The sequence below is a fragment of the Dipodomys merriami genome, unplaced genomic scaffold, assembly GCF_024711535.1.
Source record: "Dipodomys merriami isolate MVZ:Mamm:240054 unplaced genomic scaffold, mDipMer1.0.p SCAF_19, whole genome shotgun sequence".
NCBI lineage: Eukaryota > Metazoa > Chordata > Mammalia > Rodentia > Heteromyidae > Dipodomys > Dipodomys merriami.
Window position 1 is genome coordinate 20,247,441 of NW_027203270.1, and position 15,185 is coordinate 20,262,625.

The window sequence follows — 15,185 nt, forward strand, 5'->3', positions numbered from 1 at the left end:
AGATCACAAGTTAGACATAGCCTGGGCTACATAGCAAAATGTCTCAAACCAAAAGGATAGAGGTGGTTAGAAAAAAATGACAGGGAAAGACAATGGAGATAGCAGGTATAAACTTTGTTTTTAAAGAATTGGGCTGGGAAGGAGGCTCAGTGGTAGAGTGCTTGCTTGCATGCATGAGGCCCTGGGTTCGATTCCTCAGCACCACATAAGCAGAAAAAGCTGAAGTGGCGCTGTGGCTCAAGTGGTAGAGTGCTAGCTTTGAGCTGAAGAGCTGAGGCACAGAGCGTAAGCCCAGTATTCAGGCCCCACAACCAACGACAAAAAAAAAAATTTTTTTTTCAGTAATGAAAAACAATTTTTTTGGGGGGGGTGCTTTAAGAAAGGTTGGACTTGCGCATATTTCAAGCCTGGAGAAAAGCTGTTACTAGGGGGATAAAACTGGGAGATTAGAGAATGGCGGTCAAGAACACATGTGAAGGAGTGCCCTTGACTGCTCACATTGTCCTCTCCCATTGGAGTAAGGCAGGTAAGAGTAATTGGGAGAAAGCACATCAGCTAGCAACCTTTTTTCATGGTGTTTTAAAAGGCTATTAAGTGGAGAATGGAAAAATGTAGGAGTGATAGGATTTGGGTTCAGGGGGTTGGAATTACATGGAAGAGAATGAGTGAGAAGCTGTCCAAAGTTGTTAAATGTCCAGCTGAGTTAACTAAGCTGTCTTCTCTGACATCTTTGTCACTGAGACCATAACTAAGTGTTATGGCATCCAGACTGGTGGTTTCAGTATCTAATTCAGTGTTAGGTTTTCATTCTTTCATTGTTTCAATATATTTACTGAATATCCATTCAGGTATCCAGAACTATATTAGACATTAGAAAAATAATGTTAAACAAGGTAAAGTTTCTGCCCCCAAAGTGTTGACTTGTTCAACAGATAATAAAGTCAGCAAATCCTATGATTTTAAGTTCTAGTATTATGAAGGAAAGCAGGAAGGAGAAAAAATAGTAAGGAAAATAATTAGAAGATAAGACATGAGACTGGGTTGGTTAGAAAAGAGAAAACTCAAGAGGTTTGGTAGCTTAGAAAAAAGTTGAAGACTCAAAGGGATTTAGGAGTTTCCCTCTGGTTGAAAAACATGGGGGTTACAAGAAGGCTCATTATTATAGGAAGTTTTTGTTTTGTTTTGCAGGGAGGCGGGGGAACTACAGCATGTGAGAATATCTTTAACTGGATCCCTTTCCCCAGAACTTCCTGTACATTGTGTGTTTGGTTATCATACCAGGACTTGAGCAGTCCACAAGCCAATATTGAGTGTGACAATAGCCAGACCCCCCCAAAGAAATTAAGGCTAACAATAAGACAAAACTAGTTATTATTAATTGTAAGAATAGAAACATTGTGAATAATGAAAAAGTTAAGAGTGAATGAAACTTGTAAACATCCAGAAGGAATTAACACTTGTCAAAAGACCTTTTCTTGACCCTCTACAGAAAGAGATGACTCAGCAGTGTCATGAAAATGAAACAGTTAATGTTGGTGAAGCTACAAGATTAATGGCTTAATTGTAATACAGTTGTGATGCATCAGGTTCCCTCCCCAAAGATCACAATAGGTATTTTAAAGAACTATTTTGGTTTTGAAATCAGATCTTTCAAGATCTCATGCCTTTCAAAGGGAATTAAAAAATTTGTTTAAACAGCGTCTAAGAGAGGGTTCTTTAAAGTTCAGATGAGAAATTTGGAGACAAAGCGATTGAATGTTCATCTATATGAAAAATAAAATTCCAATAGGGCCAGCTACTGGTGACTCACACCTTTAATCCTAGCTATTCTAGAAACTGAAAATAGAAGGATCACAACTGAAGGCCAACACAGGTAGAAGAGTTCTTGAGCCTCTATATGAAAAATAACCAGTAATGGGCTGGGAAGGTGGCTCAGAGATAGAGTGCTTGCCTCACATGCCTGAGGACCTGGGTTCTATTCCTCAGCACTACATAAACAGAAAAAGCTGGAAGTGGCGCTGTGGCTCAAGTGGTAGAGTGCTAATCTTGAGCTGAAGAGCTGAGGGACAGTGCCCAGGCCGAGAGTTCAGGCCCCATGACCTGCAAGAAAAAACAAAACAAAAAACCAGTAATAAGATGGGTGCCAGTGGTTCACACCTCAATCCTAGCTATTCAGGAGGCTGAGATCTGAGGATTGTAGTTCAAAGCCAGCCTGGGAAAGAAGTCTGTAAGATTCTATCTCCAATTAACCTCCCCCAAACTGGAAGTGTAGCTGTGGCTCAAGTGGTAGAGTGACAGCCTTGAGCGAAAAAGCTAAGGGATGGCACCCAGAAATCAACCCCAGTAGCCGAACAAAAAATAAAAAAAAATAAAAAGAACCAGCAATAAACACAACTGGAGGCTTGAGTGTGGGTCAAGTGGTAGAGGGCCAGCCATTACCCTCGCACCCCCCAGCCCCCATGCTACTCTGATGTCAGCTGGCATGGTGGCCTAGTGTTAACTCTACTGCTAATAATTTATGAAATTTGGGACCAGAGACTAAATTCTCTGGCTCTTAGTTAATATGTAAGATTATCTATTGTAAGCTCAGAAATGAATTATAACTATCTAAAGCCAAATACTTGTCAGAGAATGTCAGCTATCACTTAATGAATGAGAGGCTGAAGGACCAAGCTCAGAGACCAAAGCCAGGAGTACAGACCTGTCCATTTTCCCCACATTTCACTTGTCTAAGATTAACAGTGCAAAGGAAAATTTTCAGTAGGCCAGACATAAACCACATTAAGACTTCCCCCAGCCCTTTGCAATCCCAAAGTTGAAGGCCACCAAGTCCACTTTTGGTACATTTTACAAAGAAAAAATAGTGTAATATAATATTAGAAATACAGTATTATAATTACTAGAGAGCCTCAAATAGTGAAGGTTAAACCAGGTATATCCCATCTATGAAAATAGGAAGGTTGAATTGTCTGATCAACAAGGGAAAGTTGTTTTTTTGTTGTTGTTGTTGGTCGTGAGACCTGAATTCTGGACCTGGGCACTGTCCCTCAGCAGTTAAGCTCAAGGCTAGCACTCTACCACTTGATCCACAGTGCCACTTCCGGCTTTTTTTCTGCTTACCAGGTACTGAGGAATCAAACTCAGAGCCTCATGAATGTGAGGCAAGCACTCTACCACTGAGCCACCTTCCTAGCCCCAGAAACAATTTTTTGTGCCAGTATGGGAGCTTGAATTCAGGCTGTCAAGCTCTCACTGGGCTTTGACACTCCCACTTGAGCAATGCCTCTAATTTTAGCTTTTTGCTGGTTAATGATAAGTCCCTCCTTTGGCCTGCTCTAAACCTAGATCCTAAGATACCAGTTTCATATGTAGGCAGGATTACAGGCTTTATTTATTTATTTATTTATTTAATTTGTTTGTTTATTTTGTTGGTCGTGGGGCTTGAACTCTGGGCCTGGGCACTGTCCCTCAGCTCTTCAGCTCAAGGCCAGTGCTCTACCACTTGAGCCGCAGCGCCACTTCCCGTTTTCTAGTGGTTTATTGGAGATAAGTATCTCATGGACTTTCCTGCCCGGGATTGCTTTGAACAATGATCCTCAGATTTCAGCCTCATGAGTAGCTAGGATTACAGGTGTGAGCCACTAGGGCCCAGTTGTATTATTTATTTTAATGTGGTGAGAATTGAATTCTTAAATATATTTAAAACTTTCTAAATACATGGCAATTGTACATATTTATGCTGTGAAATATGACTTTTAATACGTGTATGTACTATTTAATGACCAATTCATATCTTAGCACCTCAATTACCTTTTTTTTCTGTTAACATTGGAAATCTAGCTAAATTGAAATGTGCAATTGTCGTCTACCATAGTTACTGCTCTTTGCCATAGAAAATATTAGAAGTAACTCTTCGTATCCAGCTGTATCCTGTATAGGCATCAACATCCTCTTTACATCCTCTCCCACATGCTTCCTAGGTCTTGGTGAAAATAAAATATTCAGCTAATACTCTAGTGTGGTATACATTTTAAGCACTAATCCTTTTTGTACACTCTGGATCTGTTGTAACTAAATGTTAAAATGTTTCTCATCCAATCAAAATACATTGAGACACAATTATTGATAACTATAGATGTAACTAATATTTATTAAGGGCTTGTTATTATAAGTCATATATTACTTTAGGTAGCCATATTCTCATCGACATCTCACAGCTGCCTCATTTTATTATCCTTGATTTCTTTTTTTTTTTTGAATTTCTCTCTTTTTTTAATTGTAAAAATACTGTATAGAGGGGTTACAATTACATGGGCAAGATAATGAGTACATTTCTTATCAAGCATTGTAGCCTCCTCGTATTATCCTTGTTTTCAAGATAAAGAAATCTAGGCTCAAAAAGGTTAGAAAGAAACAAAGCTTCCGACTAAGGGAGCTTGATTCTAGTTTTTCGTAGAGCCTTTAATTCTAACTGCTACCATGTAATATATATAGAATATTCTAATTTTGGGAAGTGGGGCTGTGGCTCAAGTGGTAGAGTGCTAGTCTTGAGCTGAAGAGCTGAGGGACAGTGCCTAGGCCCAGAGTTCAAATCCCATGACCGACCAAGAAAATAAAAAAGAATATTCTAATTTTGTTTTAGAACATATTCTCTATAGTTGCTAACATGATTGAGTAACTAGAGTCACTTTTGATTTTGTGTTACTTCATTTTAAGAAGTTGGAACTTAAATTGCCAATACATGTGCCAACATGAATGAATCTCCATGGTGAGTAGAAGAAACTACACACAAGAAAGTACTTTTATAACATGATTCAATTTGTATGAAGGCCTCCAAAAGTCAAAATTAATCTGTGATGAAAAAAAAAATTGAATGACTCGCAATTGCATAACTGGAGTGGCAATGGTGTTTTGTATCTTGATGGGGGTTAAATTCCATGTGCTCAGGCATTTGTCAAAATTGGTAGCTAACACTTGTAATCCTATCTATTCAGTGGGCTGGGATCTGAGGATCAAGGTGCAAGGCCAGTCAGGGCAGGAAAGTCCATGAGACTTTTATCTACAATTAACCAATAAAAATCCAGAATCAGGGGCTGGGAAGGTGGCTCAGTGGTAGAGTGCTTGCCTTGCATGCATGAGGCCCTGGGTTCGATTCCTCAGCACCACATAAGCAAAAAGAAAAAAGCCGGAAGTGGCGCTGTAGCTCAAGTGGTAGAGTGCTATCCTTGAGCTGAAGAGTTGAGGGACATCGCCCAGGCCCAGAGTTCAGGCACCACGACCGGACCCAAACAAAAAACAAAAAACAACAAAAATCCAGAATCAGGCTCGTGGCTCAAATGGTAGAACCCCAGGTCCTTGAGCAAAAAAAGCTAAGGGTCAAACAGCTAAAGTCATTTGAGTTTTTTGAAACTTTATCTGTACTGTCAACTTTGGAAAAACTATCCCAGTTTACCATATTGAGTTGGCCTTGTACGAAAATGAATAGCCATATTGGTCTAGAAACTTTAATTTTTTCCATTTGAACAGGGCTAAACCCACAGTATTAAATATTTAAGTATTGGGAGAAGAAAAGAGAAAAATATGTAAGGTCTTATCTATGTGAGTTTGATTACAGAAATTAATATTCTCTAAATAATGAAAAAAAAAAGCCAGGCACCTGTGGCTCATGTGTGTAATCCTAGCTAGTTAAGAGGCTGAGATATGAAGATCACAGTTTGAAGCTAGCCATGGTAGAAAAGTACCTGTGAAACTCTTATCTCCAATTAACCACTGAAAGAAGAAAAAGGAAACGAAAAAGAAAAGAAAGAAAGAAAGAGAGAGAGAGAGAGAGAGAAAGCAAAAAAGAAATGGCGCTGGGACTCAAGTGGTAGAGCACTAGCTTCGAGCACAAATAGGCTTAGGGATAGCACTCAGACCCTGAGTTCAAGCCCCACAACTGACACACACAGATACACACAAAGATAAATAAGCAAAAAAAGGGGAGAACAGTGGAAGGTGTCACATTGATCAAGATGCATTATACTCATAACCTGACATAATAAAATTATAGCATCTTTGTTCAACTTCTTTGATTTTGTTCTTTCTGTTTTTTGTTTATTGTATGGTTTTTTATTTATTTTTTATTTTTTTGCCAGTCTGGGGCTTACACTCAGGGCCTAGGCACTGTCCCTGAGCTTCTTTTGCTCAAGGCAAGTGCTCTATTGCTAAGCCACCTTCCCAAGCCCATGTTCAACATCTTAATTAAAAAAAAAAAAAAGATGAACAAATGGAGCTTGGTGTGTGGCCCAATGATTAAAAAGAACAAAAGTACTCCGCTGGCCTCAGCCCTGGAATTGATTTCCTGCACCATGGGGAGGAGGGGGATAAACAGATATTTAATTCCAGTCACATGTATCCTGGGGGTAAAATGGACATTGTTTTTGGCCATTTATGTAGTTCAGGCAAGTTACTTCATCTTTTAGATGCTTTGTCTTTTCAACTGAAAAGTGAAGATAATTTAATAACCTTTTCAGAGTTTGAATGATATAATGATATAATGCTTGTAAGGTCTTGGCTCAGTGCCTGACACCTAGAAAATCCCTAATAGCTTTTATCAATGACTATCATTCTATTACTTTAGAGCGAACAATGATATTTTCTATGCAACTTACCTTAAACTAATTTTCCTTGGTTTAAGAGATGCACACTTTTTGCATTTTATCTTTAAAAAGGAGATGCATCTTATCACTGGTAAGATATCAATGACATCACTGATAAGGATGTGTGACTTGTCTAGACAGACACTAAAGAGTACTCACCAAAGCCAAGCATCTCGTTTGTTTGTTTATTCTGCAGTACTGGGGCCTGGGTACTGTCTCTTATCCCTTTTGTTCAAGGCTGTTGTTGTACCACTTGAGCCACAGCTCTACTTGTGGATTTTTGGTGTTTAATTGGAGATAAGCATCTTACAGAGTTTCCTGTTTGGGCTGGCTTCAAACCACAGTCTCCAGATCTCAGCCTCCCAAGTTGCTAGGATTATAGATGTGCACCTTTTGCCATAGTTCGTAGAAAACGGAGATTGGAACCTTTTAGTCTGCTTCATAGAGCCTATATCCCAAACTTCTTTGCTCTATAGCAGCTTCAGGGAAACCCTGAGTCCAGTGAACTAAGAGAGTCACCTGGCTAGGGCCTGAATCCATGGCGACCAAATCCCTACTTTATTCCTTGCAGTGTTTCTGCCTGGAGCTGGATCCCCAGCTCCAGCTTGGGGTTTGTGGCTGTCCTAGATAGATATCAGCTTGTCTACAGGTAGTAGGCCTGGGCTGGGCAGCCTGGCTGGTGCCCATCCTCCCCATTCTTCTCTCCCTCTTGCTGAGCTGACCTATGACCGCCCCCCCCCCTTGGCCAACCCCTGGGATATCTCCTCACATGCATTTGACATGGCTTAGACCAATGTCAACAGCCCTTTCCTAACAGCCCTACGTATATCTGTGTCTCCCAATTCATGTCTGCTCTGTTCAGTCTGTGCCAGCCTTTTCAGTGGTTCCTAGGCTTCCTCTCACCCCTCCATCACCAAGGATACCGGCCTCATAGCAGCTGCATTTGTTGAAGGCAGCTTAGGCCAAGGGCCTTGTGCACATTGCCTCATTTTCCCCACGACTGTGCAGTGAGCCAGACAGAGTTGCTGTCTCTCTGTGAAGATACTGACCTGAAACTCAACTCAGGTTGAGCCATTTACCAAGATAAAATAACCAAGAGCCTGGCGTCGGTAGCTCACACCTGTTCTCCTAACTACTCAGGAGGCAGAGATTGGAGGATTACAGTTTGAAGCCAGCCTGGGCAAGAAAGTCTGTGAGAACTCTTGTCTCCAGTTAACCACAAAAAGCCAGAAGTGGAGATGTGGCTCAATTGGTAGACTAGACTTGAGCACAAAAGCAGAGGGACAGTGTACAGCCCCAGAGTTCAAGCCCCAGGACCAACCAAGAAAAACCAGAACCCAGGTGAGCATGACCACTCAGCCCCTCTTCTAGGAAATATTATTTGAATCCATTTGCTGGGTGCTTCTCAGGGTTCTGGGTATGGAGTGGTGATGCCACTCCAGATAAGCTCATGGCCAGTGAGCATAAGGGCTTTAGCTACATTTCTGTAGACCTGCCTCCAGATGCTGGCATTGCAAAGGAAGCCAGAGGAGGCTGGATTGGGAGTAACTCCAGGGCCTGCTGAACCAGAGGGACAAGAAGAAAGGAAGGAAGGTCAGGAGAAGGGCCAGCCTGGTTTAGGACAGGAGGCAGGGCTGGCCCAGCTACCTTCCTTCTCAGGAGAGCCATCACATGTCCCTGAGGTTGCCAGCTGAGTAATGATAGGGTGGGATTTGTGTCCTTAATGTCATTCATCCCCCAAGAGACAATTCAGTCTCAGCACCTATTAGCTGGGCAACGGGCCTTCCCACCCCACTCCCCAGCTCCTTGACAAAGGAGGGCAAGGTTGTCCTTCTAGCTCTGGCTCACACTCTTAGGAAATGAGGAAATACTGAGACAACAAACAGCTTAACTCAGCCTACAGCACTGAAAGGTTTTAATCAGAAACCTCACTAAAATGAAAACGTTAGCCCACAAAGTTCCTGCCAGCTGGAAATTGTCTCAACTTCAAGCTCTCTCACAGGGCTGTCCAAGACTCAAGCCCTGTGACTCACATCTGTAATCCTAGCTACTGAGTACTGAAGTTCCAAGCCAGCCAGGTCAGACAAATCCATGAGAGTTACCTCCAATTAATTAGCAAAAAGCTAGAAGTGGAGGTATGGCTCAAGTGTTGGAGTGCTAGTCATGAGTGAAAAAGCCAAGCAAGAGTGCAAGTACCTGAGTTCAAGTCCCAGGACTGGCACATGGTCATGTTTGCACATACACATTGTAGAATATTATTGCTATCTGAGGGCAAAGTTGACAGATCTAAACTGTCTCAGCCCTGTCTACTGCAGGTGCATGATCTTGAATAGGATACCCAACTTTTCCAGGAAAACGGGGGAAATAGTGTCTTGCGTGCAACACATGCCTTATGGATTGTTGTGAGGATTGATAGAGTCACAGAATTTCAAAGGAGGTTTATGTATCAAACCAAGACAGTTTGCTAGATTTGTGGTTGCCTTGGGCCAGTACAGGAGGAAGTAGTCAAAACGTGAGAAAGCTGCAAATGTCTGCAGACCCCAAAGGCAAGGCACCCTGAAGCTTCTGGGGTTCTGATGTTAGGTTGTGCACTCTGTAAACCCTTGATTTAGCGGGGAGGGGGCGTGTTGCTAAAATATCTCCCAGTGGCATAGTGCTTGCCTAGCATGTGTGAAGACCCGGCTTGGATCCAGAGCACTGCAGAGAGAGGGGGGAAGGAGGAAAGGGGAAAGGGGGGGAGACGGAGGGGGAGAGAAAGGGGAAAAGGAAGGGGGGGGTGAGTAAAGGAGGAGAGAAATGAAGAGGGAGGAAAAGGGATGGGAGTAGGGACAGGGACAGAGGAAGAGGCAGGGGAAGGGTAGGAAGGAGAAGGGAGGGAGGGAGGGAGGGGTAGAGAGAAGAGGGGGAAGAAGACAGAGGGAAGGATGGGGGGAGGGAGAGAAGAAGAAGGAAGGGGGAGGAAAAAGAAGGAAAGAAAGGAAAGGAGGAAGGACCAAACTGCACAGACAGCATTCTCATTCCTCCATTTTGTGATGAAGGGAACTGAGGCTCAGTGTGGTTCTGTTTAAGCTGAGCATCATTTTCTTGTGGCATCAGGTAATTGGTCTCTGTGCTACATGGCCATATGGGGTACCCAGTTTCGAGGAGGCTGGAAAGCACTCTCCTATATGCCAAGGAGGTGCGGGGCCTAGAGCCTGCCACGCTTTAAGAGGCCTATGAAAATATGAGGGAAGGTTGGTTGGTTGATGAGGTTTTTGATTATGCTAGGCAAGAAGCACTCTACCACTTGAACCATACCACAAGCCTGTTTTTGTTTGTTTGTTTCTACTTGAGATAGGGTTTCATTAACTACCTAGGGTTGACTTCAAACTCATTGATCTTCTGCCTCCTCTTCCTGAGTAGCTGGGATTGTAGGCTTGTGCCTATAGCTCCAAGAAAATGTTTTAATTTTATTTCAAAAATTAGAAGAAATTTTGAAGAAAATAATAAATATGTGGTTATCTGTCTTAGATTATATTTATCTTGATTTCAACTTGTTTATATAATACATTTGTGTGTGTGTGTGGCTTGAACTCAGGGCCTGGACACTGTTCCTGAGATTTTGTGATCTGTTTTCAGCTTTTTCAGTGATTATTTGGAGAGAAAAGTCTCACAGACCTTCCTGCCTGGGCTAGCTTCAAACCTCGATCCTCAGATCTCAGCTTGCTGAGTAGCTAGGATTACAGGTGTGAGCCATCTGTCATCTATATAATACACTTTTTAAGGGTTTTTGCTTGTTTGTTTTTAGCATGGAGAAAGGAACCATGAAGGCAAAAGGCAGATCTGTTCCTGGTGGCCAGGGCTCTGTTTCTGGGAGCATCTTCTCCTTACCCCCTACCTCATGCCTTTTCTTGGCCTCAGCAAGCCAGGTCGGACAAGTCCACTGGTAGAGCCACCAACTCCAGTAGGCCCAGGCCATGCTGGCTTAGCCTATGGTGTCCCCACCCTGCCCCACATTCCCCCACCATGCCCAGAGCAGAGGAAGGGCGGTTCCAATTCCTGGCCATAGCCTAGCTTCCTGATTTTTCTCCAAATGGACAAGGTCAAGCTGTACTAGACCAGCCATGCAGACTGGGTTCTACACAGAAGCCTCTTTTTCCTCCAATACCCCTGCAGATCCCTACAATGCCTCCATGTCCTCCCTCACCTCCTGGGTGTCAGTTTGCCCATCTGCGAGATGGAGATGGAGAGAGAATAGTTTTATGGAGGCTATCCACCTGCCCAGAGGATTCAGGTCAATCAAGGTGGAAGCAGAGAAGGGATCACCCACTATTCAGACCTGGTGGCCACCTGGGCAGAAAGGTCACAGCCATAACAGCACATACTGATGGCACCAGTCCCATGCCAAGCCCACCTTCTTACACACCTCATCTTCCCAGTGACCTCATAAGTATTATACATGATATTCCTATTTTGCAATGTGAAAGGCAGGGCTACATGCATGGGAGCCAAAAATAGTCTATGATAGGCTATGCCCACATGACAGCCACCTTCTTTCTCACCCAGCTGCTGTGGAAAATGCTAGCAGGCCCTGGGGAGTCCAGATGTCCCTCTGGCAGTGGATCAGGGCATCCTGATTTGGAAATGGCTGAGGGAGTTATGTGTCCCTACTGCAATATGGGAGACAGTCCTGACTTACACCTACTAATGTATGGCATTATGAGAGCTGTGAGGAATGCTGCCTGTAAGATGCCATTGGCTGTCTGGCCTTCCCCTTCTCCACCTCCTCCTTTGCTGCTCATAGGGCTTGAACTCAGGGCCTAGGTGCTTTCTCTAAGCATTTTCACTCAAGGCTAGATCCACAGCTCCACTTCCAGTTTCCTGGTGGTTAATTGAAGAGAAGAGTCTCATGGACCTATCTGCCTGGGCTAGCTTTGAACCACAGTCCTAAGATCTCAGCTTCTGAGTAGTTAGGATTATAGCAGGCATCCTCCTCCTGGTAAGCACTCCATCACTTAAGCCATACCCCAGTCCTTTGCTTTGGTTATTCCTCCTCCTCCTCCTCCTCCTCCTCCTCCTCCTCCTCCTCCTCCTCCTCTTCCTCCTCCTCCTCCTCCTGCTCTACCTCTTCCTTTTCCTCCCCCCTCCTTCCATAGCCCCTCCTTATTTTTCAGATAGAGTCTACGTGTTTTTTTTTTTGTTTTTTTTTTTTGGTTGGTTGTGGGCCCTGAACTCTGGGCCTGGGCACTGTCCCTGAGCTCTTCATCTCAAGGCTAGAGGGGCTGGGAAGGTGGCTCAGTGGTAGAGCACTTGCCTTGCATGCCCAAGGCCCTGGGTTTGATTCCTCCTGGGTTTGATTCCACCAAAACCTAAAAGAAGAGCTGTGGCTCAAATGGTAGAACATTAGCCTTAAGCACAAAAGCTCAGGGCAGCACTCAAGCCCTAAGTTCAAGCCCCAGGACTGGCAAACAAAAAAAGTGAGACTCGGGCTGGGAAGGTGGCTCAGTGGTAGAGCGCTTGCCTTGTATGCATGAGGCCCTGGGTTCAATTCCTCTGCACCACATAAGCAAAAAAGAAAAAAACTGGGGGCTGGGAAGGTGGCTCAGTGGTAGAGCACTTGCCTTGCATGCATTAGGCCCTGGGTTCAATTCCTCAGCACCACATAAGCAAAAAGAAAAAAGCTGGAAGTGGTACGGTGGCTCAAGTGGTAGAGCGCTAGCCTGGAGCTGAAGAGCTGAGGGACAGCGCCCAGGCCCAGAGTGCAGGCCCCACGATGGGAACCAAAAAAAAAAAAAAAAAAAAAAAACTTCCAGAAGAATCTATAGCTTTCCTTTTCACTTAATTTCATTATATATAATTCATTTCTATTTCAACTTCCCAGAAAATAGGCAGATTTTGAGATTTCAAAAAAGAAACAAACCCAAACATACATGCTGAGGATATATTCTCTTGTTCCCCCCGAAGCCGATTACACTGATAGAATGCAGGCAGTATGTCCTCTTAGGAAGCATGACTGCCAGGACACAGCCCTAGCCATAGTCCTGCCGCTCCTGCCTGTGCCCCTGTTATCTGCACACAAATATGTAAGTGCCACCCATGAAAATTGGGGCTGGGAAGGTGGCTCAGCGGTAGAGTGCTTGCCTTGCATGCATGAGGCCCTGGGTTCGATTCCTCAGTACCACATAAGCAAAAAGAAACAAAAAGCCGGAAGTGGCGCTGTGCCTCAAGTGGTAGAGCACTAGCCTTGAGCTGAATAACTGAGGGACAGCGCCCAGGCCCAGAGTTCAGGCCCCACGACTAGACCCCAAAAATAAGAAAATGGTTGTGAATTATATACAATTTAATCTGAGGAAACAGTATATCAGAATATTAGCTTATGTTAGAAATTAGGTGTGGAATAAACAATGCAGAGAGCCCAAGTGTAAAAGTCTCAGAGTTATGAGGCACGCACAGCACCACAACACCCAGGATCGCCAGTGGTCTCAGTTTCAGCAGGTGGAGGAGGAGGAGGTGATGAGGCTGGTGGTGGTGATGGTGGAATCTCTATGATGGTGTCACTGGGCTCCCTGTGAACAATAGCAGGCTATCAGTATTGATGGAAGCAACTAGACTTTTCCTTGCCTCCCCTTGTTAGCTAGGAATGTTGAATTGCCCCCAGGCATTTACCCTTTTTTCTTCTTATTGAAAATCTCTTCCTCATCAGAAGAGTCCCTGTCATGTAGCTTGTTGGCCATGTTTTTCTTGCGTGTGGCATTGAGAGGTCTGTACATATCCCTCAGCCAAACTGGCTGCCATAAGGAGAAGAAGCCCTCCTAGAAGAGACAAGGAGAAATATTAATTCTATATTCACTTCCCTTTTCTGGGCACAGAACGAAGTCCTTAACTTGCCTGACTTGTTGTTTCTGATGAGCATTTCCTTCGCAGAAATCCAAAAAAGCTCCTTGGGGGAAAAAGGAAGCAGACAATGACTCATGCCATTTTGCATGTCTCTCACAATGTACATCTAACATCTCTTACTGACAGAAAGCTCTATACTTTGGTTCACAATCACAATGAGCACAGGCTATCCTAACCTGGGGCTTGAAAACAATTCCATGCATGCAGGCAGAGGTTTCAGGATCTCCCCAGGTCTGTCCCAAAGATCTCTATAATGCTTCTAGGGAGACCTTGTTCTGCAGCATAGGTAGGATTGCTAGCCCCACTTATGCTCTCTGCCAGAAATCCCTGCACATAGACAACTGCTCAACCATTCTGGGCAAAAGCCTTTGTTCTCTCTAGAGCCATTCATTTCAGTCCTCTTTGGACTTAGTCTCTCATATGTCAGTTGCTGGGGAGAGAGAGAGCTACCTCTGTTCTCTTAGCTGTTTTATCTTAGCTGTTTTTATATAAGCTGAATCATAGGAAGCACAGCTTCTAAAGTTCTGTAGTTAAAGAGATTTTCATCTCTGAAAGGCTGTCATGATGAATGACATGAAATCAATTTAAAGGACATGACTAGCACTTAAAGGCAAGCTATCCTTTCTGAATGAAAATAAGAAAAAATCAGTTTGTTGTTCTCGAGACTGTAGATGTCTGTATTGCATGTGTGTACTGGTTAAATGTGTCCCCATGTAATGAGCAGTGTGATCTTGCTGGAAGACATTTCCCCTTTCTATTCTCCTTTCTTTGTTTTTAATTTTTATTTATTTTTTTATTGTGAAAATACTGTACAGAGGACTTACAATTACATGGGCAAATGAGTACATTTCTTATCAAGCATTGTAGCCTCCTCATTTGTTTCCCCTTCCCATCCCTTCCCATCCTTCCCCTGCCCCCTCACCCAATCCTCCCCGTACCCCCCCCCCACCAAAGTTGCAAAATTCGTTTTCGACATAATAACTTGTACTTCTCATTGTTGCAACCGGTCCACATGTATCCTTATTTAAACGACTTGTTTTTCCCCTTCCCCTCCACAAATTATACCGATATCAAATACAGTGAAAGCAGGGGTTATAATGTGGGGGAGGGACATACAAAGCAGCAAAGAAATAATCTTTTAAATGCGTTAGAAACAATCGCATGAAAGAAAAAAACATTTGAATACATATCTTAGGGTTCATTTCCCTAACATTACCTTATCTGACCTTTTCTGCTTGACTCAGACATATACTAGATATTGCACATAAGGGAAACCATGGTACCAATGTTTCTTTGGGCTTGGCTTACTTCACTTAATATAATTTTTTCCAAGTCTTTGCATTTCCTAACAAATGTGCCAATGTCATTCTTTCTGATGCAGGCATAGAATTCCATTGTGTATATATACCACATTTTCTTGATCCATTTATCTACTGAGGGGCATCTGGGTTGGTTCCATATCTTAGCTATAGTAAATAATGCTGCAATAAACATAGTTGTGGTGGTAGCTTTAGTGTGGTCTTGTTTGTAAACATTTGGGTAAATGCCCAAAAGTGGGATTGCTGGGTCATAGGGGAGCTCTATGTGGAGTTCTATTCTCCTTTCTTTATTACAAAAGGAAATGATAAATTAGCATCTGAGGTCTCTCTTACCTAAAAGATATGAAGTTCT

At 43.2% G+C, this 15,185-nt stretch overlaps 2 protein-coding genes across 2 annotated transcripts in view; one reads left to right on the forward strand and one right to left on the reverse strand.

Annotated features, from left to right (window-relative positions):
• LOC138830844 (large ribosomal subunit protein uL29-like) overlaps positions 1-15,185 on the forward strand; it is a 79,516-nt gene that overhangs the window by 11,671 nt on the left and 52,660 nt on the right. The gene's annotated exons all lie outside the window — the stretch shown is intronic.
• Positions 12,960-15,185, reverse strand: part of LOC138830495 (uncharacterized) — a 39,944-nt gene continuing 37,718 nt past the window's right edge. The window contains exons 13-15 of the mRNA XM_070026880.1: positions 13,506-13,557; positions 13,284-13,429; positions 12,960-13,183 (exon numbers count right to left, since the gene is read on the reverse strand). Of these exons, the coding sequence (XP_069882981.1) occupies positions 13,054-13,183; positions 13,284-13,429; positions 13,506-13,557 (328 nt within the window). The 3' untranslated portion in view covers positions 12,960-13,053. The remainder of the gene's footprint in view (positions 13,184-13,283; positions 13,430-13,505; positions 13,558-15,185) is intronic.